Genomic DNA, 26,253 nt, shown 5'->3' with positions numbered 1-26,253 from the left:
TTAAGCAAGAAAATGCCTACTTTCTAAAAGTGGCATTTTCAAACTATCTAAAAACCAACTTCACTAAAAGATGTATTTTTAAGTTGTGAATTCAGAGACACCAAACTTCCTGTTCCTATCTGTTCTCAAAGGGAATCCACACTTTAAGAATTTTTAAAGGCAGCCCCCCCCTGTTAAACTGTGAGAGAGATAGGCCTTGCAACAGTGAAAACCGAATTTGGCAGTATTTCACTGTCTGGACATGTGAAACACATCAGAACATGTCCCACCTTTAACATACACTACACCCTGCCCATGGGGCTACCTAAAGTCTACCTTAGGGGTGCCTTACATGTTTAAAAAGGGAAGGTTTGGGCCTGGCAAGTCGGTACACTTGCCAAGTTGAATTGGCAGTTTAAAACTGCACACAGACACTGCAGTGGTAGGTCCATGTTTACAGGGCTACTTAGGTGGATGGCACAACCAGTGCTGCAAGCCCAGTAGCAGCATTTGATTTACAGGCCCTGGACACCTCTAGTGCACTTTACTAGGGACTTAATAGTAAATCAAATAAGCCAATCATGGATAGCCAATTACACACACATTTTACACAGGAGCACCTGCACTTTAGCACTGGTTAGCCGTGCTAAAGTGCCCAGAGTATCAAAAACAGAGTCCAGCACACATCAACAACTTGGGAAGCAGAGGCAAAAAGTTAAGGGAGACCACGCCATGGATGCTAAGTCTAATAGTTGCACAACCACCAGATATAAAACACCTCATGTATCCTCACAAATATTGATTCCAAAGTTATCAGCACTGTTAACTATCAGTCTACTCAAAGTCACTGGTTTGCTGGCCCCTTACAAATGGTATGGGCTCACATACAGAACCTACTCCCTGTAAAAAGGTACACAAGATTTTGGATGTTTTAGACAAAAACTGAAAATCCTTTTCTTCAGCAGATTATGAGGTTCAGAGCAAATATACTTGGAAGGCTCGGACATCCTTGGTTTTAGTGCTTTACAAAACTATCTGGAGTAGTAATTGTAGGAAACTGCCCTTTTTTGACTTAGTCACCCCCACGTTTTGTCTAGTATTGGATTCAATTTTGACAAAGTGCACTGGTTCCTGCTAATCAGGTCCCCAGTGTCAGATCTTTCCCAAAAACTGTGCAATTGTTCCAATTGGTATTAACTTTGGCACACCTGTAAGTAAATGGTACTTCTGGTACCTAGGGCCTGGGTACCAAAGAGGGCCCCCAAGGGCTATGGCATCTATTGTGCCACCCTCGGGGACCACCTCACCTTAGGCACGCAGACTGCCAGTCTCGGTGCAGCTGAAAGTAAAAACAACATGGCACACAGCCTACGTGCCATGTCCCCTAACAGTGCATGCAGTAGATTTAAGTTACCCCTACAGCAGGCCTTACAAACCTAGGGCAGGATGCATTATATTACATGTGAGGACATATGTGCAAAAGCATATGTGTCCCTGATATGTCTGTCGATTCTCAGACATAGTGAGTAGACAGGAAAGTCATTTTAGGTACATGTGCCCGACACTGGTCAATGCAAGTTCCTCGGCTACACGATGGCTCCACTGATATTTGGTATCAAACATATCGTATTAATAAACCATCACTAATGCCAGAGTTGGATTTATTAATACATGCACCCAGAGGACACCTTAGAGGTGCCCCCAGAAAGCCTATCAACTGTGGTGAGCTGACTAGCTAGTTTTAGCCAGCCTGGTATCAACAGCTGAGATTCTCAACCCCAATGATGAGACTTTTTTGCTGTGGAGGTCTGAAATAAAGCATGCTCTGGCAGGTGAGTTATATTCCCCTCCCAACAGAATGACCTGTAATGAAAATGTCACTTACCCAGTGTACATCTGTTCGTGGCATTAGTCGCTGCAGATTCACATGTTTGGCACAGTCCGCTGCCTGGTGTTGGGCTCGGAGTATTACAAGTTGTTTTTCTTCGAAGAAGTCTTTTTGGTCACGGGACCGAAGGACTCCTCCCTCCTCGGCTCCATTGCGCATGGGCGTCGACTCCATCTTAGATTGTTTTCCCCGCAGAGGGTGAGGATGGAGTTGTTTGGTATAAATAGTGCCCATGCAATGGAGTGAATATGTATGTACGTTAAGAGTTTCTAATAATTATTTACAAATGTTCAGATGTTTAAGATTTATGATCTACTTCTAAACGGCTACAGGCTTCCCGGGGAGGTGGGAGGGTACATGTGAATCTGCAGCGACTAATGCCACGAACAGATGTACACTAGGTAAGTGACATTTTCAGTTCGATGGCATATGTTGCTGCAGATACACATGTTTGGCATAGACTATAAAGCAGTTACCTCCCCTAAAAGCGGTGGTTTAGCCTGTAGGAGTTGAAGTAGTTTGGAATAATGTTCTTAGTACAGCTTGGCCCACTGTAGCTTGTTGTGCATTTAGTACGTCTACACAGTAGTGTTTAGTAAACGTATGAGGCGTAGACCAGGTTGCAGCCTTACATATTTCGCTCATAGGAATGTTTCCTAGAAAGGCCATTGTAGCACCTTTCTTTCTGGTTGAGTGTGCCTTTGGTGTAATAGGCAATTCTCTTTTGGCTTTAAGATAGCATGTTTGAATGCATCTGACTATCCATCTAGCAATGCCTTGTTTAGAGATTGGATTTCCTATGTGTGGTTTTTGAAAAGCTATGAACAGTTGTTTTGTTTTCCTGATTAGCTTTGTTCTGTCAATGTAATACATTAGTGCTCTTTTGATGTCTAATGTATGTAGTGCCCTTTCAGCCACAGAATTTGGTTGTGGGAAGAACACTGGCAATTCTACTGTTTGATTTAAATGGAATGGTGAGATTACTTTTGGCAGAAATTTTGGATTTGTTCTTAGAACTATTTTATTGTTGTGTATTTGAATAAATGGTTCTTGTATGGTAAATGCCTGTATTTCACTTACTCTTCTGAGGGATGTGATTGCAATGAGAAATGCGACCTTCCAGGTTAGATATTGCATTTCACAGGAATGCATGGGTTCGAAAGGTGGACCCATGAGTCTTGTTAAGACGATGTTAAGATTCCATGAAGGAACTGGTGGTGTTCTTGGTGGTATAATTCTTTTTAGCCCTTCCATGAATGCTTTAATAACTGGTATTCTAAATAGAGACGATGAATGAGTAGTTTGTAGGTAAGCAGATATTGCTGCGAGGTGTATTTTTATAGATGAAAAAGCGAGATTTGCTTTTTGCAAATGTAGTAAGTATCCTACTATGTCTTTAGTAGAGGCATGTAATGGTTGTATTTGATTAGCATGGCAGTAGTAAACAAATCTTTTCCACTTAGATGCATAGCAGTGTCTAGTGGAAGGTTTTCTAGCTTGTTTTATGACCTCCATGCATTCTTGTGTGAGGTCTAAGTGTCCGAATTCTAGGATTTCAGGAGCCAGATTGCCAGATTCAATGATGCTGGGTTTGGATGCCTGATCTGTTGTTTGTGTTGTGTTAACAGATCTGGCCTGTTGGGTAGTTTGACATGCGGTACTAGTGAAAGGTCTAGTAGAGTTGTATACCAAGGGTGTCTTGCCCATGTGGGTGCTATCAGTATGAGTTTGAGTTGGTTTTGACTCAACTTGTTTACTAGATATGGAAGGAGAGGGAGAGGGGGAAAAGCGTACGCAAATATCCCTGACCAACTCATCCATAGAGCATTGCCTTGTGATTCGCGGTGTGGGTACCTGGATGCGAAGTTTTGGCATTTTGAGTTTTCTTTTGTTGCGAACAAATCTATCTGGGGTGTTCCCCAAATTTGAAAGTACTTGTTCAGAACTTGGGGGTGAATTTCCCATTCGTGGACTTGTTGGTGGTCTCGCGAAAGGTTGTCTGCTAGTTGGTTTTGTATTCCTGGAATAAATTGTGCTATTAGGCGAATGTTGTTGTGAATCGCCCACTGCCAAATTTTTTGTGTTAGGAGGCACAATTGTGTTGAGTGTGTTCCTCCTTGTTTGTTTAAATAATACATTGTTGTCATGTTGTCTGTTTTGACAAGAATGTATTTGTGTGTTATTATGGGTTGGAAGGCTTTTAACGCTAGAAATACTGCTAACAGTTCTAGGTAATTGATATGAAATTTTGTTTCGTGTATATCCCATTGTCCTTGAATGCTGTGGTGATTGAGGTGTGCTCCCCACCCTGTCATGGAAGCATCTGTTATAACGTATTGAGGCACTGGGTCCTGAAATGTCCGCCCTTTGTTTAAATTTTTGCTGTTCCACCATAGAAGCGAGAGGTATGTTTGGCGGTCTACCAACACCAGATTTTGAAGTTGACCCTGTGCCTGTGACCATTGTGATGCTAGACACTGTTGTAAGGGTCGCATGTGTAGTCTTGCGTTTGGGACAATGGCTATGCATGATGACATCATGCCTAGAAGTTTTAGCACAAATTTTGCTTGTATCTTTTGGTTTGGAAACATAGCACTTATTACCTTGTGGAATGCCTGCACTCTTTGTGGACTTGGAGTGGCAATTCCTTTTGATGTGTTGATGGTTGCTCCTAGATATTGTTGTGTTTGACACGGTTCTAGGTGTGATTTTGTATAGTTGATGGAAAACCCCAGTTTGTGAAGGGTTTGTATGACAAATGTGGTGTCGTTTGCGCATTTTTTTACTGTGTTGGTCTTGATTAGCCAATCGTCTAGGTAAGGGAACACATGTATCTGTTGTCTCCTGATGTGTGCTGCTACTACTGCTAGACATTTTGTGAACACTCTTGGTGCAGTTGTTATTCCGAATGGCAACACCTTGAATTGGTAATGTATTCCTTTGAATACGAACCGTAGGTACTTTCTGTGAGAAGGGTGTATTGGTATATGAAAGTACGCATCCTTTAGGTCTAATGTGGTCATGTAATCTTGCTGTTTGAGCAGTGGAATGATGTCTTGTAGTGTGACCATGTGAAAATGGTCCGATATGATGTAGGTATTTAGTGTCCTGAGATCTAATATTGGTCTTAATGTTTTGTCTTTTTTTGGAATTAGAAAGTACAGGGAGTAAACTCCTGTGTTTTTTTGTTGTACTGGTACTAACTCTATTGCATCCTTTTGCAGTAGTGCTTGAACTTCTAGTCCTAAAAGTTCTAAATGTTGTGGTGACATTTTGCGTGTTTTGGGGGGGATGTTTGGTGGGAAGTTGTGGAATTCTATGTAATAGCCATGTTGGATTATTGCTAATACCCAATTGTCTGTTGTAATCTGTTGCCAAGATTGGTAGAATTGGCTTAGTCTTCCCCCCACTGGTGTTGAGTGAAGGGGTTGCGTGACTTGAAAGTCACTGTTTAGGTGGAGGTGTTTTTGGAGTCTGGAATCTTCCCCTACTCCTTGGGAATTGACCCCCCCGATATCCCCTGAAACCTCCCCTTTGGAAGGAACCCTGATATGGTGTGGTTCTTGTTTGTTGGCTGGTGGTGTCTGTGGGTTGGCCACGAAACCCCCCTCTAAATGGAGTTTTTCTGAAAGAGCCTCTGCTCTGCGGGGAGTAGAGTGCGCCCATGGCCTTGGCCGTGTCTGTGTCCTTTTTAAGTTTTTCAATGGCTGTATCCACTTCAGAGCCAAAAAGTTGTTTCTCGTTGAAGTGCATATTAAGGACAGCCTGCTGGATTTCAGGTTTGAAGCCTGAAGTGCGTAGCCAAGCGTGTCTCCTTATGGTGACAGCAGTGTTGACTGTTCTTGCTGCAGTATCGGCTGCGTCTAGTGAAGAGCGGATTTGATTGTTTGAGATCGTTTGTCCCTCTTCAACTATTTGCTGCGCCCTTTTTTGGTATTCCTGGGGAAGATGGTCTACGAGAAGTTGCATCTCGTCCCAGTGTGCGCGGTCATATCTGGCCAGCAGCGCTTGTGAATTTGCGATGCGCCACTGGTTGGCTGCCTGTGATGCTACTCTTTTTCCTGCCGCATCAAATTTTCGGCTTTCTTTGTCCGGAGGTGGGACGTCGCCAGATGTATGTGAATTTGCTCTCTTGCGAGCTGCCCCTACTACCACGGAGTCAGGTGGTAACTGCGAAGTAATAAACACTGGGTCTGTGGGTGGTGGTTTGTATTTTTTATCCACCCTTGGGGTGATGGCTCTTGATTTTACGGGCTCTTCAAAAATTTGTTTTGCGTGTCGTAACATCCCTGGTAGCATTGGGAGACATTGATATTGGCTGTGTGTAGCCGAGAGGGTGTTAAATAAAAAATCATCCTCTATAGGATCGGAATGCAGTTGGACATTGTGGAATTCTGCTGCCCTAGCCACCAGTTGCGAGTATGAGGTACTGTCCTCTGGCGGTGACGGCTTTGTGGGGTATGACTCGGGATCATTGTCCGGCACTGGGGTGTCATACAGGTCCCAAGCGTCTTGATCATGATCGTCATGACTTATGGTAGTTTGCGCTGGTGAGTGCATTTGTGGCGGTGTTTGTGCCGGCGATGCCTGTGGTGGAGAGGGCGGAGGCGTGACTTTTTTAACCACTTTGGCTTGTGGTTGTGCGTCATCCTTTGGAAGTCCGATCCTTCTTTTCCTCATGATTGGGGGAAGGGTTGATATCTTCCCTGTGTCTTGCTGGATGTACAGTCTCTTTTGTGTGTAGTCCGATTCTACACTTTGGAGCTCTTGTCCAAATCTGTGCATTTGGCCACTTATTCCTTGTTCCTCTGAGTAGGATGAAGGTGTGGTATTTTTCGGCGCCGAGAGAGAATCTTTTTTCGGTTTCGGCACCGACAGAATTTTTGTTCCTTTCGGCATGGATTCTCGGTGCCGATGTTTTTCGGTGCCGGTATCTTGTTTTTGTCTCTCGGAGCCGCTTTCTCGGCTCCGAGGTTGCTCCATGGCGGTCCCTCGACCGGAGTCGGGTGTCTTCGCTATGGGCGTGCCCTTTTTCGGCGCCTTCGACGGGTCGCCTGTTTTATGGGTCGAGCCATGGCCTGTTGGCAGTGGCGTCCCCTGGGCTTTCGGTTTGTCGATGGATTTACTTTTCGACGTCTTACTCACGGTTTGTTGCTGTTGTTCGACGTCGGAGTCTCCGGATTCTGATTCCGGAACCGAGAATGTTTCCTCTTCCTCGTCGAAACGTTGTTTTGTCGACGTGGACGCCATTTGTTGACGCCTGGCTCTTCGGTCCCGGAGTGTTTTTCTGGACCGGAAGGCTCGACAGGCTTCACAGGTATCCTCCTTGTGCTCGGGGGACAAGCACAAGTTACAGACCAAGTGCTGATCTGTATAAGGATACTTACTGTGACATTTTGGGCAGAAACGAAACGGGGTCCGTTCCATCGGCTTCGATGTCGCTCGCGGTCGGGCCGACCAGGCCCCGATGGGGGATCGAAACTACCCCAAAGTCTTCCGATGATCGGTGTCGATGTACCTAACTATCCCGATACCGAACGGAACAATACCGACGCTTTCTTCCGAGATTCTGACTAACTTTCCGAACCGAAACACGGAGCGAAAAGGAATACGTCCGAACCCGACAGCGGAAAAAAACAATCTAAGATGGAGTCGACGCCCATGCGCAATGGAGCCGAGGAGGGAGGAGTCCTTCGGTCCCGTGACCAAAAAGACTTCTTCGAAGAAAAACAACTTGTAATACTCCGAGCCCAACACCAGGCAGCGGACTGTGCCAAACATGTGTATCTGCAGCAACATATGCCATCGAACATCTGCATTCCAAGACAGGAGACACACCCTCTCCCCCAAACCCCAACACCCCAGGTGCCCCCAGAAAAATCTATCATGTACCTATGTACTGGCTGACTAGTTCTAACTAGCCTCCACCACCAGACATGTTTCTGACCTCCTTCTCCCCCCCCCCCCCCTTCACCCCAAGGGCGAGGGTCTTTGCTCTCAGGTGGACAGGAATAAAAGCCTGCTCTGGCAGGGGTGTTAGCACACCCCTCCCAACAGGAGAGCCTGCAAATCTGCATTCCAAGGCAGGGCGCTTCAAATAAGCCCACCACCCTTGGCAGGCAGATCTGGATTTGCTCAAAGGAGAGATGTCAACCCCCCTACCCCAGGGCCCATTTGGCACCACTGCACCCTGGGTCAACAGTGCCAGCGTGGTTCCCCAGCCCTCCAGAGACTAAGCCCATTCTGGACTTATCCACTGTGGACTCACAGAAGCCGCCTGCAGCCTCTGTTCCAGGCCCCACATTCACAAGTGCTCTCGGTGGAAAAAAAACAATGCCTCAAGACACCTTGTCTCCCATTGTCCGTAGAGAAGAAAACCTACGGTGTCCCCACATCTTGAGCATCTCAAGACTTGAACCCACTTCTTGGTTCACCTCAACTGGACTTGAGCACCCGATGCTGAAAAGCACCACTGCAACAGGCCGCAACAGTGCAGCGAGAGGGACCTATTGGTGCTGCCTTGGACTTTGTCCCATACTTACCTTAAGTCCAGGAGATTAGTCCCATAAGTCGCTGTGGAGTGCCTGAATGCAGTTTATGTTTTCCCCCACAGCATAATATTGGGCACACGACAGCTGAAAAGCACCTCTGCACCTGGCCACCCCAGTGCAGCCTAAAGTGACCTGTTGGTGCTACCCTGGACCTTGCCCCATACTTACCTTAAGACCAGGAGATTGGTCCCGCAAGTCACCGTACTATACCTGTATGCAGTATTTGTTTTTCCTCCATAGGGAAACATTGGCACTTCTTAAAAAAGCACTGTAAATTTTTTAAACATGAAAATATTTTGCTTGCACAACATACTTACTTGAATGTACTTATTCTGGTGCCTAAATGTATATAAAGATACTTTGTTAATTTTGTAAAGTGGTGTGGATCTCCTTATTGAGTCGTGCGTCTAATTTATTGCTTGTGTGTGTATTCACAGATGCCTAACAAACCTCACTGATAAGCCTAAGGCTGCTCTAGCACACTATCTAAATACTGGAAAATAGTTGACAACCAGTTCCAGAATAATTTAATACACCTTCCGTTAAAGCTTACATACAAATGCAATAGTATACTGTTAACTTCTAACCAATTGTATGCTTAAGTATATCTTTTCTTTTCCCCCCCAGTCCACAGCTCTTTTTTTAATCACTTTTAATTTGAGGTATAACTGAGTTTTACGTTGACAGTGTGCATCTGCTTCGAGTCAACCAAGGAAGCTAGAAAAATAGATGCTGCAGAGAAGCAGTGGGTGCGTATAACATGATCATAAGGATAAGTCAGGCATCCTGGACACTTCCAGTCCAGTTTTCATCCCAGGCATCTTATTGAGCCTGCACTAGTGTACCGTATGATTATAACAGATAAATCAATAGATGAAACAAACCTTGCCATTCTGGTGTTGTTCGACCCTTCGGTGTCAACAATGCAGTACAGATCAATTATTTCAGAGCTACTGCAGGGGGTGATGGACAGTCTAATCTGTCAATTATATAAATATTACAGGAATGTGTTTAGTAGTATACTGTGTACTTTTCTATCATAACTTAAATCCTGTGATAGCTGTATTCATAAGTTATAAGATCTTGGTAGCCTGTAGGTCAATATTTATTTGGTACACTGTTAAATCTTAAACTAACTACATGAATGTCTGATTTCTGGGGCTCAGCAGAAATCCACTGAACAAAATGCACAAATTTCCGATGTTGCAACATGATGGCAAAGAAGTTGTCAATGCAGCAATTGTCACCAGCCCATAAAGATGTAAACTGGCTTAAGAAGAATCTAAAGGTAAATTAAAGCCCTAGTGACACATTATGTCTCTTCTACCATGCAACACAAGCTCTTTCACTGCTGAAGACCTACTGTTAATTTATAATGGGCTTCCAGCCCGCCCCTGCATACCATTGGTTGGCTTTACTGTCCCCATCATTTACATACTCCATATTCAATGACTTGCTGTAACAGGTAGAACGGGACCTGTGTGTACGATGATAGCATATAAAATCCGGGTCCACAGGAACCATACCTCGGGGCATGGTAAAGCGCATGAGATCAGTACGCATCGAGAAGCAGGCCGGCGTGAGAACGCCAGAGAAAAAGGAAGCTGGTAAACGGAGAGAGGGAGAAGGTGAGGAGAGACAGAAATTACAGGAGCAAGAATCACACTGATGGGGTCACGAGTAGCCAGGAGAGCGTCTTCAGAGACCCAAGGAACGAGCAGAAAGACCAGGGAAACCCACGGAGAAGAAACAAAGAAAAACGGACAGGTGGAGGCAACCGGCCAACAACACCCGGGAGGAATGCTGAGGCCTGCCAAATCCCTGGAGAGGCATCGCTGTCACAGGTACGAGATCGCTCACGCAATCGATTTCAGAATTGGACTTGAGGGGTTTAGAGGGGGTTTAGAAGGGGACAGAGAGACACAGTGGGCACTATTTGGATTCCCCAAAACACCAATACAAATAAGGGTGTTGTGCTTAGAAGAAAAGGTGGCACTAGGGTGATTCCCAAAAACACAATCCTTCACTGCACAGGGGTTATTTTCTCCCTTGTTTTCACAGAGCATATTGTTATCCTTGCATGCCACTAAGAGAAGAGGAAAACACAAATAAAAACTCCAGACAGCACTCATCTGAAACAGGCCTTTTTGTTTTGTTTTCTTTCCGTCTCTATGATCCTGGGTGACGAGGAACTTGGCGGCTACTGGGACATTACCGTAATGAAAGACACCGCACATAAGGAAATTGGAAGAAAGAGAGAACAGACAAAACCAATAACATTGACCTATTTCCAGAAGAAGCCTTACTTTTTGGTTATTTTAAGTTTGAATCAAGGGTCTGGTAGTAAACATCACGATCATACCCCAGATACCACCCTCTGTGTATGCCTTCCACACTTGCCTTCCTCTTATGCTTTTCCCTCCCCTTGAGCATATCCTCTTTATAGTCTTTTAGGTTGGCTGACTTGCATCCTTCCATTGTCCATATTTAGGGAACTACATTTTTCTTTGTTATTTACCACTGCATTAGAGTGCATGTGTTTTCTAGCTCTCTCCCTCATGTTCTGCTCATATTGCCCCCAAAAATACCTTCCCCCTGCACTTTCTTGCTCATTACCTCTCCCAGTTTTTGTTTATAAGCAAAGCAACAGATATTCTTGCTACAGTAGGAGTGAAGAGGGTAAAGAGTAGACTTTAAGGTTATTATTATTATTATGTTTTTAATCAAACTCTACCAGCGATTGCAGGTGTCTGGTTTGCTAAAGGCATCTTTTGGAAATTTGCAAAGGATCCCTATGAATGCATTCCGCCCATTGCTCACCAATGTTTTTTGTGGTTTGTAAATCACATCTGCTTGCTTTCTATTTGCTGGCTATATTTGTCTTGGGTTGACCAGCTTGAGTTAGTCCCTTGTGAAGAGCATTCCTTATTTACAGTATCCTTCCGAGTGTTCCCTTCCTGCAAATAAGCCTTTAAATATTGTTCTTATCTTGTCACATTTGTTGTGCATTCAAAGGCAGAGGTCTGCCTTCCATTGGAGCTTTCTCTTTACTTTTCTTTCTCTGGCTTCAAAGTGAAAGGAATTATGGGACAATCTTGACATGAAAGGCTTTTTTTCTTTCACACAACAAAATTTTAATGTTTATAATAAACTGTGCAGACATTTCAGAATATATCAGAATTAGTAACAGGCAAAAAAGCCCATTTTTTGCAGTTCTGGAGTGTGGTGGAAACAACTATTTTAATACGATCAAAACAAGTCAATACATTAGGTGATGACATTTGTGTGATGCACACTTTTATCAGTAACACTGTATGGCTGTGCAAATGTAATAGTCATGTCAATTGAAACTGTGTTGTCTCTAATGGCAGTGCACTACCACACCATGCATACTCCATTCTACGCCTCTGCACTGTACTCCGCACTGCTACACTCTATGCCCCTGCACTCTACACAATGCCCCTGCATTCTATGCCACTTTAGACTACGCCACTGCATACCACCACTCTGCGATTCTCCTACACTCTATGCTATTCCACACTACACCACACCTTTCCCTTGTATGCCACAAACTTTTAGCCAAGTTGAACAGCAGCAAGGCTGGTGTACAACATGGGTCAAACACACTGTCAAAGCCAATAGCTCTTGCATAGGCAAGGTCTACTGGCTTTGTCAATGCTTGCTGGGTTCCTGCATTCTACATGTTGTATGGAAACACAAACTTTGGCGCACAAAGACTTATGTCGCTGGGGAAGGGCCATCTGCTTCATACATTCAGCTGCCATCTGAGACAGAAGGCATACTTAGAATGACACATCCAAGAGGCCAAGAAACCCGCTCCTTGGGCTACTACAGAGCATCAGCTTGCTGAATCCTGTGGAAAGTAAGTTAGGCCTTGGAATTCATTTCCCTTTACATTCTCAACTTCCTTATTCTTTTTAAGTTCAAATAAGTTTCCAGAGAGAAAAATATCCGAAAAATGTATAACCACTGACAAGATTGATTTCACTGTACAGTTTTGAGATATCACAAGTTGTGTGTTTGATTTTTATCCTGTATTTTGATTTTTTCTTTTCATTTTTTTAAACAATACATCAGAGGCCAACACTGGTAACACCAACAACCCTGCACTCACATTATGCAGGCGCGACCGAATGGCTTTACCAATGCCTATTTTTAAGTGTGCCCTGGCCTATTACCCTACTATTAGCAGGAAAAAAAAATCAATATCGTTTAGAAAGGTTACTTCTGTCCCATAAAACAAACTGCTGCCAACAGACCATCTTCTACCTACCTACGATGGGGGGCCGAAGATTTCCTGCATAGGAACTAAGATGTAGAATTTCTTCCCATCAGACATATAGCCCATAACCTCTGCTGATCAGTGTACGTCAAACATAAAAGACGTTTTTTCCTATCCACTTCCTCCCAAGAAACCTAGATGACTAGTATTTAGCGATTACTGTGGTCCTACGGGTGTAGAACATAACTACTTTAAAATGCACATTTGTATGTCCTTTTTTACTGCAATGATTAGTCTTTTGAAATGGTTCAGCTGCCCTAGTTAGAGGACCCTTTTGCTTATGTTGAGAATTTTTTTAATATTTTTTTAATGGTACTGGGAACTGAATCTTTGATAACCATAAAAACATTCCTACATAGTATTGGCTGGGGAGTGAAAGGGCATTGCAGTGGAAAGTGACAGTTTTAATCAGAAGGCGGGGTAAGCTCTGGGAGGTTAAACACAGGAAGGGAAGCAGTTTCAAAGCTGCTGCACAGTGGAAACAAGAATGTCATCGTATATTTGGGATAAGAAGTCTATTTTTGCAATGAAGGTTTTACATAGGCCCAGTTATTGAAACACTAGCAACTGGAGGATAATGTTCCAGCAGAAGGGCTGCAGTTTTTTTGACAGACAATACTTTAGTTATGAGCTAACCGTGTTGTCTGATGTAATTTACTCTCACTGGGCTCCAAGTGACATGCCAGCGTCCTTGTTCCTCCACTTACAATAAACACTAAGATGACAACAAGTGCACCTAATATTTTTTAAAACATGTAATGTTAAACCGGGTCTTAACCGCAGTGAAGCACAAGCCACCATTTTAGTGTCAACAGACTGGAACCTGCTCATGCAAAGAGCTTTTCTCATGCATGAGGTTTATATCTGGTTAAATGTGCAGTACTAGGGGTATTCTACACTTGATTTTTTTCTCGATTAGTAAATAATCTACACTTCATTAGCTACAAAACATTACAGGCAAATGGAAGGTGAATCTCATTGAAAGAAGCTTCAAAGCTTTTTTCTGACCACCCAGTAGAAGCAAAGAATGTACTAAACATGCACAGACATTATATACAGAGTCGCAAACAAGGAGTACCTATTTCTGGACAACCTTCAAGAGGTAATTAAGAATGATTAAAACTCGAGGGGGTAGGGAGTTTATTAAAGAGAACTCACTCGCTTCACTTTGACTCCCAAGTTCTCTTCAATCAGGTCAAAGTCATCATCTTCTAGGCGATCATCAAAACCTGAATTAAGATAAATTGCATCTTAGAATTCAGCATATTTAGAGTCAGACAGATGGTTCTAAATGATCTGTAATTCAAGTTTAGTAAATACCTGGACTAAGCAGAGCTACAGGCTAGACAAACAAGAGGACTGATACAGGTTACACAAATATAGAAACAGGACTACTCTTGAGAAGACTGCAACATAACACATGGGTTCTTAGTAGCGAGAGAGATATAGAATACACAACGAACTCAGACAGAACAATAAGCACAGACTGGCATGTGACAGGGCACACAAACGTATTATGCAGTGCTCGGTTAGATATGCGACTCAAAAGTAAAATGACAGTGAAACAAGCAGGCATTCATTTTTAGTAGATTAATATGTAAGGCAAACACCAACTGAGTCCTAACACAGTAACAGAAGAAGAGAGAGGATGAAGCACATCCAGAAATATAGCAAGTCATAGGTTGATGAAAGAAGGCTACGAGTTCAGCATTAGAAACATACTGCGCTTTCTTTTCTTATGACCGACTACAGTGTCTGAGCCGCCAGACCGTGCAGAAGCAGCTGATGCTTTAGAAGCCCCTGAAACACTGCCATCGTCATCCTCCTCATCTTCCTCATCGTCATCATCATTGATTAAACCCTTCAGGTTTCCCTGCTCGTCTTGATCCTCTGGGTTTTCCTCCTCTTCATCCTCCTCATCTACAGTAAAAAACGTAAGTAATGAGTTAAAGGAGTAATCCAAATTCAAAAAATCATCATCAGTCAAAGCGCAAGAACACCAAGTACGACAGTATGAGAAATACTCCTAAATCATGTCCTTCTCCTGTCCATAACACATCTGCACTACTAACAAAGTATGGTAGTATTTGTTTTGTTTTGAATCCCTTTGGTCCAAAAAACTAACTCGTTAAATTAAATGAAGCAAAAAACAAACAAATAGATTTAAAAAAAAGAAAAGAGCCGCAATAGGAATTTAGAATACATTATTATAAAATTGACAGCTAAGACTGTAGGCCCATGATTGTGAAAGATTTCTACAATAGAAATTTTTTAACATAAGCTCAGTTGATAAACACACAGCTCTCTTTGAGTCTTTGGTTTCATCAGTGAAATGAGCAAATGGAAACAGATTGTGTTGGTATGCTTATACCAAAATCATGATTTACTGGTTAACAGCGAGAATGAAGACATTTCGGAAATTAAAGTGACATGGATTCTTTAATCAGGAAGACAATGTTGTCACTTGATAGAAAGGCTTGTATGCTTTAATTGTCCTGTGCATTGTGGAGGATCTTGAAGAGCCTGACACTGGTGATACTCAAGGAGCAATGGTGTGATTTGCAGGTAAGAAATAAATGGCCGATATGGTAGCAGCTTGATGGGAAATCTACAGATACGTCAATCAAAAGCTTTGTTATGCAAAGGTAGATGATGGAGCAGTGTTCTCTGACAAATCTGCTAATATTTGGGAGTTTTACTAAATAAAAAGGTTACAAAGACTGAAGCTCTGAAGACGAACAATGAGGGATTCAGGAAGACACTCAAGTTAATAGCGCATGTATTTCCTTCCTAGAATGTCTTATGTAGCTAAGGAAAGAAAGCAACATGAGGGAATTATGCAGAACAAAGCCTTTATGTGGAAGGGGGAGGATTAAAAGAAAGGTAGGCTGAAGAATGGCAATGGTGTGTCAGGTGTGACCTGAAATTGGAGATGAAGGGGCGAGACTGCTTTTTGCAACATTTATTACGAAAATAATCCCTTAATATCCTAACTCTAGAAGAAGATACAAACGAATCAGTTAATATATGTGCACAATATAACACCCACACAAGTATATTTTCACAAAAATATTTTCTTACTATTGTACTAGAAATATAGGACCTGCAATAGGAAACTTCAAAAGTAAACCTGCATTGGCTCTGCCAGTTCAGTTCTATTAGGTAAATAGTCTATTGGCAGTCAATACATTTCCAGTCAGAATAAATAAGACAAACTCATCGCTAGATTCTTTACTCTTTATACAAAAATAAAAATAAATGTTTAAAAAAAAAAAAGAAGACTATGGCTGTCATCTTACATTCTTTAAAAAGCCTTATAAACAAGCATTAAGTTCAATCTTCTTGATAGAAATTAGACTTTCTGCTACTGTATACACACGTCAATATGCATTAGACGCCATACACCATTAGGCTAGTTGAAAACTGAGATTGATCACTTAAGTATACTTATCTTCAGAGGTTTGTGAGATTGCATGTTCTTCGTGCACAATTCTTCTCACACCATTTACTAGTTGTAAATCAATGGTGTTAAAAAGAGAATCAACTGCTTCTAGACATGCATGTAAGCCTACTTTTTGAAATAACCAAAATAAATACTTGTTACATCAAGAGATGAATGATTTACAGCAGCAGAAATGTGCGCCAAGCTCACTTTTTTTATTCACACAATAAGCACCCTGCTTTTCCAAGGCTGACGGTATGCTCTTATATCAAAGAGAATAAACCGTATTCTTACAGAAATATGTTTTTTAATACAGCTGTAATGCTCTAGTTGAGATCTAGCACCACTTGCTGTTGTTAAGCATACCTTCCTGCTATAGGTTGACAGTTCTTTATATATTTCCAAATTTCTCTCCCAAAGGTAGCCTTAACCATGCAAGTTTCACAACACCAGGCACAGTGCATGTGCATACAATGCAAAGTTCGGCCAAAACTTGAGTCGGGTAATTTAGGGCTGGACAACTGGTGCTTGGAGATTAAACAATTCCTTAAACCACCCGTATTCCATCAGAACCAACCAGTTGCTTAATCTTCTTGAAATTACTCTAGCGCAAATTTTATGGTTGCTAGAAACTTGACCTTAATACTGTCCAGTAGTAGCTTCAGTAAAAGAGGACCAGACAGGTTTTTCTTAAGTTTTACCATTACAAACTTAACAAACTTGCTTTATATTCAATAGATGGGCTAAATTATTTTGCTAAAAATAACACCTAAATATTTAACGGTTGTGGTTCTATAACTATACCATTGAGTAACTTTCTCTCTTTTAATGGACTTACTACATACACGTTTGATTTACATGCTTTGGGTCCAGATATCTGGACCGGATCAGAATCTAACACATAGTGACTTCTAACCAGACAGTGACTACACCTGTGCAGTTATATTCAAGAAGGATAAAAATGTCTATATGCAGAAACTCTTTGATTCAAAATAAAGATAAGCAGACATAAGAGTCCCATGCACAAATTGTCATTAACTCCTGTAGTCGCTCAGCAAGTGAGCTGTAACTAGAATTCTGCTATCCCAAGTTTTCAAAGATGAAGCTTATGAGTTACCATCGTTGATTTTGTTCCAAAAAGGTCAGTCTGCAGCCCAGATCAGAACTGCAGGTGGTTTAAAGAATTGCAGAAATCCATCCTGCGTGTGATCTGCAACGGCCCTGCTCTTAACACTGATGTTTACTGCGCCATCCATTCATATAAACAGGAGTGGGCACCTGCAGAAAGCTGACCTCATGCCAAGGATCAACCAGCTGTATTCAGTTCGGCAGTTCGGGCTGGACCGTTCCCATAGGGAACAGAGTCAAGACTGATTTGCATATGGCTGGGTCCAAACTGGAAAGGCATGGGTGGCAAAAAAATGATGGATTTAGGCCCAGATCTCTGTACTGGGGGCGAATGTTTGACATTGTTCAGCATTCAGTCTATCACTTGTTCTTTTTGCATTTGCTGCCCCAAATGGGAAGGGTATGCCCAGACGTGGGTCCTTTGCTCCCCATGCCACTGGAGTCAAGCTAGCCTGGCTGATGAAGGGTGATTCCCTGAAACCGGTCCTAGGGTGCTGGTTTCCAGTCCAGGGAGGACCCAGCTTGGCAGTTTGGGCTGGACTGTTTCCATGGGGAACATTGTCAAGACTGATTTGCATATAGCTGGGTCCAAACTGGAAAGGCATGGGTGGCAAAAAAAATGATGGATTTAGGCCCAGATCTCTGTACTGGGGGTGAATGTTTGACATTGTTCAGCATTCTGTCCCTCACTTCTTTTTGGATTCAGATTTTGAGAAGTCACACATGGGGGAATCTAGGTGGAGTCTCACAACAGACTAGGATTGACAGTATCTCAGTATCAACACTGGGATTCCAACTAACTTCAGAGAGTAGACTCTTGTTAGGTATTCTATAGCCTTACCCATATCTGTCAAATAATAGTTTAAGTAACTGGAGTGCAAGCATACACACCTGTTAAATTGTACGTGTGTGTGGTATATCTATATGTAGACGGGGGGAGAGATTAAGGGGATGGTGGGAGATGTCAAAAAATTGCTTTTCACAGACTTTTTAGACACACCTGCTGTCCGCCGAACCACTGGACGAAATTACACCAAATTTGTCAAACATATTTTTTGGTCTGCAGATCACCCTTTTTCTTTTTTGGTGTACATCTGTTAAGTAGTTTTGAGATATTAAAGGAAATCAAAATCTTTATATCTGGGCAGACCCTAAGCACAGATCTCATGGTGGGATCTGATTGACTGTCAGCACTTCAACCAGAAAGTGCTGGCAGCCATCTTGGGACCAATATACACATTTGCAACCTATTCAAATGCATTGTAGTTAAAGGCATGTTTTGAGGGTCCCAAAATGAGGACATAGAGGGTGATAACATATTTTAGTTGCAATAGAAATCATTTGTTACTAAGGTGATTTTACCCTCTGAAAAAGCAGTCTGTTGGGATTTCATGAATCATAGCTAAGATGAGTAAATTTGCACTATTTTTCCCAGCTATATGAGAATGAGGTTTGACATTCTCAGTAAAACATGTGCTTCCAACAGAAGCAGCCTGTCAGTTGATTCCCTTGTGTTCTACTGCAGTCTACCAGAGTGTCTTATAGAGCACTTGAGTGCCAACAATTATACTTAGGACAAATGTGTGGCACACCTGAAGCCATCTTGATTGAATTAAACTGGTAAACCTTAAAACATTTAATTTAGAAAGGAACAGAATTATGTGGTTCATTTTATCATGGAAATTATGGTTAGTGCTGTAGAAAGAAAGCTAGGAAAAGTTTCAAGTGAGTTCTCAAATATTTTCCTGTTGTACCGAAGGCGGAGCGTGGCGGTGACTGGATTTACGTATAGTAATGAAAACTACTTTACGTTAAAAAATTTTTTAAAAAAAATCATAGAAGTTCACTGAATAAACCAAAGGTTTCAGGGACATAGTTGGGAAACAGAATTAAAAAAAAAATCTTACAAATTCACTTATAAAAAAAAAGTTACAATGACTATATAGTTCGGTTCTTAATTTACTCGCACACAACCAGAGAAACTCAGCAGTTATAGTTAATTATTTTAAGTAACTAACTCACGCCCTCGCCATGCACTGCTAATTACCCCAGGTATTACGGGGGCACAAGTTATAGCTGCTTGAAATAACTAACTATAACTGCTGAATTTCCCTGGTTTTGTGCAAGTAAATTCACATCCCAACTAGAACATCCCTATAGCCTTTGGTTTGTTTAAAAAAAAAAAAAATATATATATATATATATATATATACATATATATATATATATATACACACACATATATATACACACACATATATACATACACACATATATACATATGGAAAATGTCACTTACCCAGTGTACATCTGTTCGTGGCATGAGACGCTGCAGGTTCACATGCTGTGCATATCCCGCCATCTAGTGTTGGGCTCGGAGTGTTACAAGTTGTTTTCCTTCGAAGAAGTCTTTTCGAGTCACGAGATCGAGGGACTCCTCTCCCCTTTCGGCTCCATTGCGCATGGGCGTCGACTCCATCTTAGATTGTTTTCCCCGCAGAGGGTGAGATAGGAGTTGTGTATATATAAATAGTGCCCATGCAATGGAGTAAGTATGTGTGTACATAATGTGACTAAAAGTGATAGATTTACAAATTTACAAATGTACAAGTTTAATTTTTTTTTTTTATCAACTTATAACGGCTACAGGCTCCTGGGGAGGTGGGAGGGCGCATGTGAATCTGCAGTGTCTCATGCCACAAACAGATGTACACTGGGTGACATTTTCCGTTCGATGGCATGTGTAGCTGCAGATACACATGCTGTGCATAACTAGTAAGCAGTTATCTCGCCAAAAGCGGTGGTTTAGCCTGTAGGAGTTGAAGTTGTTGGAAATAATTTTCTTAATACTGCTTGTCCTACTGTGGCTTGTTGTGTTGTTAACACATCCACGCAGTAATGTTTAGTAAATGTATGAGGCGTAGACCATGTGGCTGCTTTACAGATTTCTGTCACTGGTATATTTCCTAGAAAGGCCATGGGGGCACCTTTCTTTCTAGTGGAGTGTGCCTTTGGTGTAACAGGCAGTTCTCTCTTTGCTTTCATATAACTGGTTTGAATACATTTAACTATCCACCTGGCAATGCCTTGTTTGGATATTGGATTCCCTGCATGAGGTTTTTGGAAAGCTACAAACAATTGTTTTGTCTTGCGAATTTGTTTGGTTCTATCAATGTAATGCATTAGTGCTCTTTTTATGTCTAATGTATGTAATGCTCTTTCAGCTACAGAATCTGGTTCTGGAAAGAACACTGGGAGTTTCACTGTTTGATTTAAGTGGAACGGTGATATGACTTTTGGCAAAAATTTGGGATTTGTGCGTAGAACTACTTTATGTTTGTGTATTCGTATAAAGGGTTCTTGTATGGTAAATGCTTGTATTTCACTTACTCTTCTGAGAGATGTGATAGCTATTAAGAAGGCTAAATATTGTATTTCACAAGAGTGCATGGGTTCACCCATGAGTCGTGTTAATACAATATTGAGGTTCCACGAAGGAACTGGTGGTGTTCTTGGAGGAATAATCCTTTATGGCCCCTCCATAAATGCTTTTATGACTGGGATTCTGAATAGTGAAGTTGAATGTGTAATTTGCAGATAAGCCGAAATTGCTGTGAGATGTATTTTAATGGATGAAAAAGCTAACTTAGACTTTTGTAAGTGTAGTAGGTAGCTTACAATGTTTTTTGCAGATGCGTGTAATGATTGGATTTGATTATTATGACAGTAATAAACAAATCTTTTCCACTTATTTGCGTAGCAATGTCTTGTAGTAGGTTTTCTAGCCTGTTTGATGACCTCCATGCATTCTTGTGTAAGGTCTAGATGTCCAAATTCTAAGACCTCAGGAGCCAGATTGCTAGATTGAGCGATGCTGGATTCGGGTGTCTTATCTGTTGTGTGTGTTGAGTTAACAGATCTGGTCTGTTTGGCAGTTTGATATGAGGCACTACTGGCAGGTCTAGTAGTGGTGTGTACCAAGGTTGTCGTGCCCAAGTTGGTGCTATTAGTATTAGTTTGAGTTTGTTTTGACTCAATTTGTTTACCAGATACAGAAGGAGTGGGAGAGGGGGAAAAGCGCAAGCAAATATTCCTGACCAACTCATCCATAACGCATTGCCCTTGGAGTGAGGCTGTGGGTACCTAGATGCGAAGTTTTGGCATTTTGTTTTGTTGCGAATAGGTCTATTTGGGGTGTTCCCCAGCTTTGGAAGTAGGTTTGTAGTATCTGGGGATGAATTTCCCATTCGTGGATCTGTTGGTGATCCCGACTGAGATTGTCGGCTAACTGGTTTTGAATTCCTGGTATGTACTGCGCTATTAGGCGAACGTTATTGTGAATCGCCCAATGCCAAATCCTTTGTGCTAAGAGACACAACTGTGTCGAGTGTGTCCCTCCCTGTTTGTTTAGGTAATACATTGTTGTCATGTTGTCTGTTTTGACAAGAATGTGTTTGTGGGCTATTAGTGGTTGAAATGCTTTCAACGCTAGAAACACTGCTAGTAGTTCTAACTGATTTATATGAAGTTGTTTCTGTTGTGTCCCATTGTCCCTGGATGCTGTGTTGGTTGAGGTGTGCTCCCCACCCTACCATGGAAGCATCTGTTGTGATCACGTATTGAGGCACTGGGTCTTGGAAAGGCCGCCATTGGTTTAAATTTATAGGATTCCACCATTGAAGCGAGGTGTATGTTTGACGGTCTAGCAACACTAGATCCTGAAGTTGACCCATGCTTGTGACCATTGTGTTGCTAGGCACTGTTGTAAGGGCCGCATGTGTAATCTTGCGTTTGGGACAATGGCTATGCATAATGACATCATGCCTAATTGTTTCATCACTAATTTTACCTGGAACCTTTGGTTTGGGTGCATACTTTGTATTACGTTTTGGAATGCTTGTACCCGTTGTGGACTTGGAGTGGCAATCCCTTTTTTTGTGTTGATTGTTGCTCCCAAGTATTGTTGTATTTGACACGGCTGTAAGTGTGATTTTTGGTAGTTCAGGGAGAACCCTAGTTTGTGAAGGGTTTCTATGATGTATTTTGTGTGTTGAGAACAATGTTCTTGCGTATTGGTTTTGATTAACCAATCGTCTAGATACGGGAATACATGTATGTGCCGTCTTCTGATATGGGCTGCCACTACAGCAAGGCATTTTGTAAAGACTCTTGGGGCTGTTGTTATCCCGAATGGCAACACTTTGAATTGGTAATGTACCCCTTGGATTACAAACCGTAAGTATTTTCTGTGCGAAGGATGTATGGGTATATGGAAATACGCATCCTTGAGATCTAATGTAGTCTTGTTGTTTGAGCAAGGGGATTACATCTTGAAGTGTCCCCATGTGAAAGTGATCTGATTTGATGTAAAGATTTAGTGTTCTGAGATCTAAGATGGGTCTTAGAGTTTTGTCCTTTTTGGGTATGAGAAAGTACAGGGAGTAAACACCTGTTCCCTTCTGATGATTGGGTACTAGTTCTATTGCATCTTTTTGCAACAACGCTTGCACCTCTAGCTGTAATAGATCCATGTGTTGTTTGGACATGTTGTGTGTTCTTGGAGGCACATTTGGTCGTAATTGTAGGAATTCTAAGCAATAACCATGTTGGATAAAAGCTAGGACCCACAAATCTGTTGTTATTTCCTCCCAGTTTTGGTAAAAATCTGTTAGTTTCCCCCCACCGGTGTTATGTGTTGGGGATTTGTGCCACTGAAGTCACTGTTTATTTTGAGGGGTTTTTGGACTTTGGAACTTTCCTCTAGTTTTAGGGAACTGTCCACCTCTGTATTGTCCCCGAAAGCCTCCTCTCTGATACTGGCTCTGGCATGTGTGTCTGGTTTGTGAGGTTGAGGGTTCTGTGGTTTGGCCCTGAAAACCCCTCCTCTAAATTGTGTCTTTCTAAATGTGCCTCTGCTCTGTGGGGAGTAGAGCGCGCCCATGGCCTTGGCCGTATCTGTGTCCTTTTTCAGCTTCTCGATAGCTGTGTCCACTTCCGGCCCAAACAACTGCTGTCCATTAAAAGGCATATTAAGCACAGCATGTTGGATTTCGGGCTTGAATCCTGATGTGCGTAGCCATGCGTGTCTTCGAATAGTGACCGCTGTATTTACAGTTCTTGCAGCTGTGTCTGCTGCATCCATTGCGATCGTATCTGGTTATTCAACATACTTTGGCCCTCTTCCACCACTTGTTGTGCACGCTTTTGGAACTCTTTGGGCAGATTTCTATAAAGTGCTGCATTTCATCCCAATGAGCTCTGTCATATCTTGACAGCAAAGCCTGTGAATTGGCAATGCGCCATTGATTGGCTGCTTGTGCTGCAACTCTTTTCCCCGCTGCGTCGAACTTTCGACTTTCCTTGTCGGGTCTTGGTGCATCTCCAGAGGTGTGTGAATTTGCCCTTTTACGTGCTGCCCCTACATTTACTGAGTCAGGCGTCAGCTGCTTCGTGATGTACTCAGGGTCTGTAGGGGAGGCTTGTACTTTTTCTCCACCCTGGGTGTGATGGCCCTGCCTTTCACGGGCTCTTGAAGTACTTGCTTTGCGTGTTTCAACATTCCTGGTAATATTGGAAGACTCTGGTACTGACTATGTGTTGACGACAGAGTATTAAATAAAAAGTCATCTTCAATCGGTTCAGCGTGCAGTGTCACATTGTGAAAAGCAGCTGTTCTGAATACCACCTGTGTGTAAGCAGTACTGTCTTCAGGTGGTGATGGTCTTGCTGGGTAACAGTCAGGACTATTGTCTGATACAGGCGCATCATAAAGATCCCATGCATCTGGGTCATCTTGGCTCATCCCTGTGTGCGTTGGAGACTGAATCAAAGGTGGGGTAGCAATTGGTGATGGTTGCGGAGTTACTTGTTTTGCCACCTTTGCCTGTGGTTGTTTGTCTTGGTAAGCAAGTTTCCTTTTCATCCTTATAGGAGGGAGAGTTCTCATCTTCCCTGTATCCTTTTGAATATGGAGCCTTCTCTGTGTATAGTCTGACTCCACTGCTTCTAGCTCTTGTCCGAATTTATGGCCTTGCAGTTGTGCTGAAAGGCCTTGTTCCTCGGTGTAGGTGCTTGTTTTCGGCTCCGAAGCCGGATGTTTTGGTACCGAAACCTTTTCAACTGTCTTTTTCGGCTCCCAAGCCACTTTTTTGGGTTTCGGTGTTCCGATCTCTCGGTGCCGACTCATCTCGGTGCCGGAATCTCGATGTCGAGATTACTCGGAACCAGGGTCCCGGTGTCGAGTATGTTCTGTGCCGGTATCTCGATCGGAGTCGGATGACTTCGACACATGTGTGCCCTTTTTCGGTGCCGATGGACGGTCACCGATTTTACGGGTTAAGCCATGGCCTGCTGGCGGTGGCGTCCCCTGGGCCTCCATGATTTTTACGTGAGTTTTGGCCGGGGCTGTTTTACTCATGGTTTTTGGCATCTGCTCAGTTTCGGCCTCGTCTAAGTCAGCAATGGAGAAAGTCTCTTCCTCCTCGATGTTGTGGTGTCCTGACAGCGCTGACGTCATTTGAAGCCTTCGCGCTCTCCGGTCCCGTAACGTTTTCTTCGACCGAAACGCCAGACAGGCCTTGCAGGTATCCTCTTTGTGTTCGGGAGACAAACACAAATTACAGACCAAATGTTGATCTGTTTAAGGATACAAGTAGTGGCATTCTGGGCAGAAGCGGAATGGGGTCCATTCCATTAGCCTTGAAGACGCACGTGGTTGGCCCGACCAGGCCCTGCCGGGGAATCAAAGTCCCGAAGGGCCACCGGAGCTTTTTCTTGATTCGGTGTCGATCTGCGCTAACTAACCCAACACCGAACGCAAACAATACCGTCGAATTTTCCGAGATGTAACTAACTTTCCGAACCGAAACACGGACGAAGGGGAACACGTCCGAACCCGATGGCGGAAAGAAAACTATCTTAGATGGAGTTGACGCCCATGCGCAATGGAGCCGAAAGGGGAGGAGTCCCTCTCTCGTGACTCGAAAAGACTTCTTCGAAGAAAAACAACTTGTAACACTCCGAGCCTAACACTAGATGGCGGAATATGCACAGCATGTGTATCTGCAGCTACACATGCCATCGAACATATATATATATATATCTATATCTATATCTATATCTATATCTATATCTATATCTATATCTCACGTGAATAGTAATAGCAATCCGGGTATCAAGGTACACATCGCTTCAGAAATGTTTTCGAACTTCTCCAGGACGCTGATCTGTGATTATGTTTCCCTCTCACTATGCGATCAAAGACAGTTTTTAAAAAAAACAAAGTAGCATGATTGAGAATTGTCATCTTTGATGTCGCTATCAGCTACGAGACATGGAAATGTTGTCCAGAGTACTACTATCCATTCTAAATCCATTCTGGTACCATGGTAGTAAATTTTCTTCCAGGGCCCAGGCTGCCTATTCTTCCAACAACAATACTTTTTCTCAGCATCTATCAAGACTTTAAGTCTGTAACTGAATAGGCCACCTAAAAAGCCTTTCTTGCATTTGTGCCAAAGTATCCAAAGTTTCCAAAATTCTAGAATCGTTGCTGTGGGGTAACAGGAATAACATAACCCAGTGAGACAACAAACCCAATATGCAGGCCAACCAGGATTTATCGAGTTGCAAAATCTGCCCTTTTGTAAGAAGCCCTCAATTTTTTAAAAACTGCCCGCAAAATCTACAAAAGATAAACATTAATGTTATTGACCCTTCCTGCTGCTCTGTCTAAACAAGCATGTCAATCATAAGACAGGGGAAGTGTGTTTACTTTCATTCCTGCCTGCCGCGTGTCTGACTCCCCCATGCCCCGAGGAAACAGGCTTCAGTCCACCATCTAAAAGCCTCCAACATGTGGTCTACTATCTGCGTTGCATCAGCCCCATCCTAATTCAAGAAAAAAACCGAAGCGTAATAGAAAACAACTTCTTCTGAACAGTGCCTTAAACATGCTCAGCGG

The 26,253-nt window shown here is 42.6% G+C and overlaps 1 protein-coding gene across 3 annotated transcripts in view; it reads right to left on the bottom strand.

Annotated features, from left to right (window-relative positions):
* The window catches only part of SUPT6H (SPT6 homolog, histone chaperone and transcription elongation factor), an 893,672-nt gene that overhangs the window by 809,314 nt on the left and 58,105 nt on the right, over positions 1-26,253 (bottom strand). For all 3 annotated transcript variants that reach the window (XM_069226188.1, XM_069226189.1, XM_069226190.1), the window contains exons 3-4: positions 14,444-14,641; positions 13,880-13,950 (exon numbers count right to left, since the gene is read on the bottom strand). In XM_069226188.1, coding sequence (XP_069082289.1) covers positions 13,880-13,950; positions 14,444-14,641 — 269 coding nt within the window. The remainder of the gene's footprint in view (positions 1-13,879; positions 13,951-14,443; positions 14,642-26,253) is intronic.

Source organism: Pleurodeles waltl, chromosome 3_1 (genome assembly GCF_031143425.1).
Source record: "Pleurodeles waltl isolate 20211129_DDA chromosome 3_1, aPleWal1.hap1.20221129, whole genome shotgun sequence".
NCBI lineage: Eukaryota > Metazoa > Chordata > Amphibia > Caudata > Salamandridae > Pleurodeles > Pleurodeles waltl.
The sequence above is the reverse complement of the archived record's forward strand: the minus strand, read 5'-3'. Positions and strand labels throughout refer to the sequence as shown.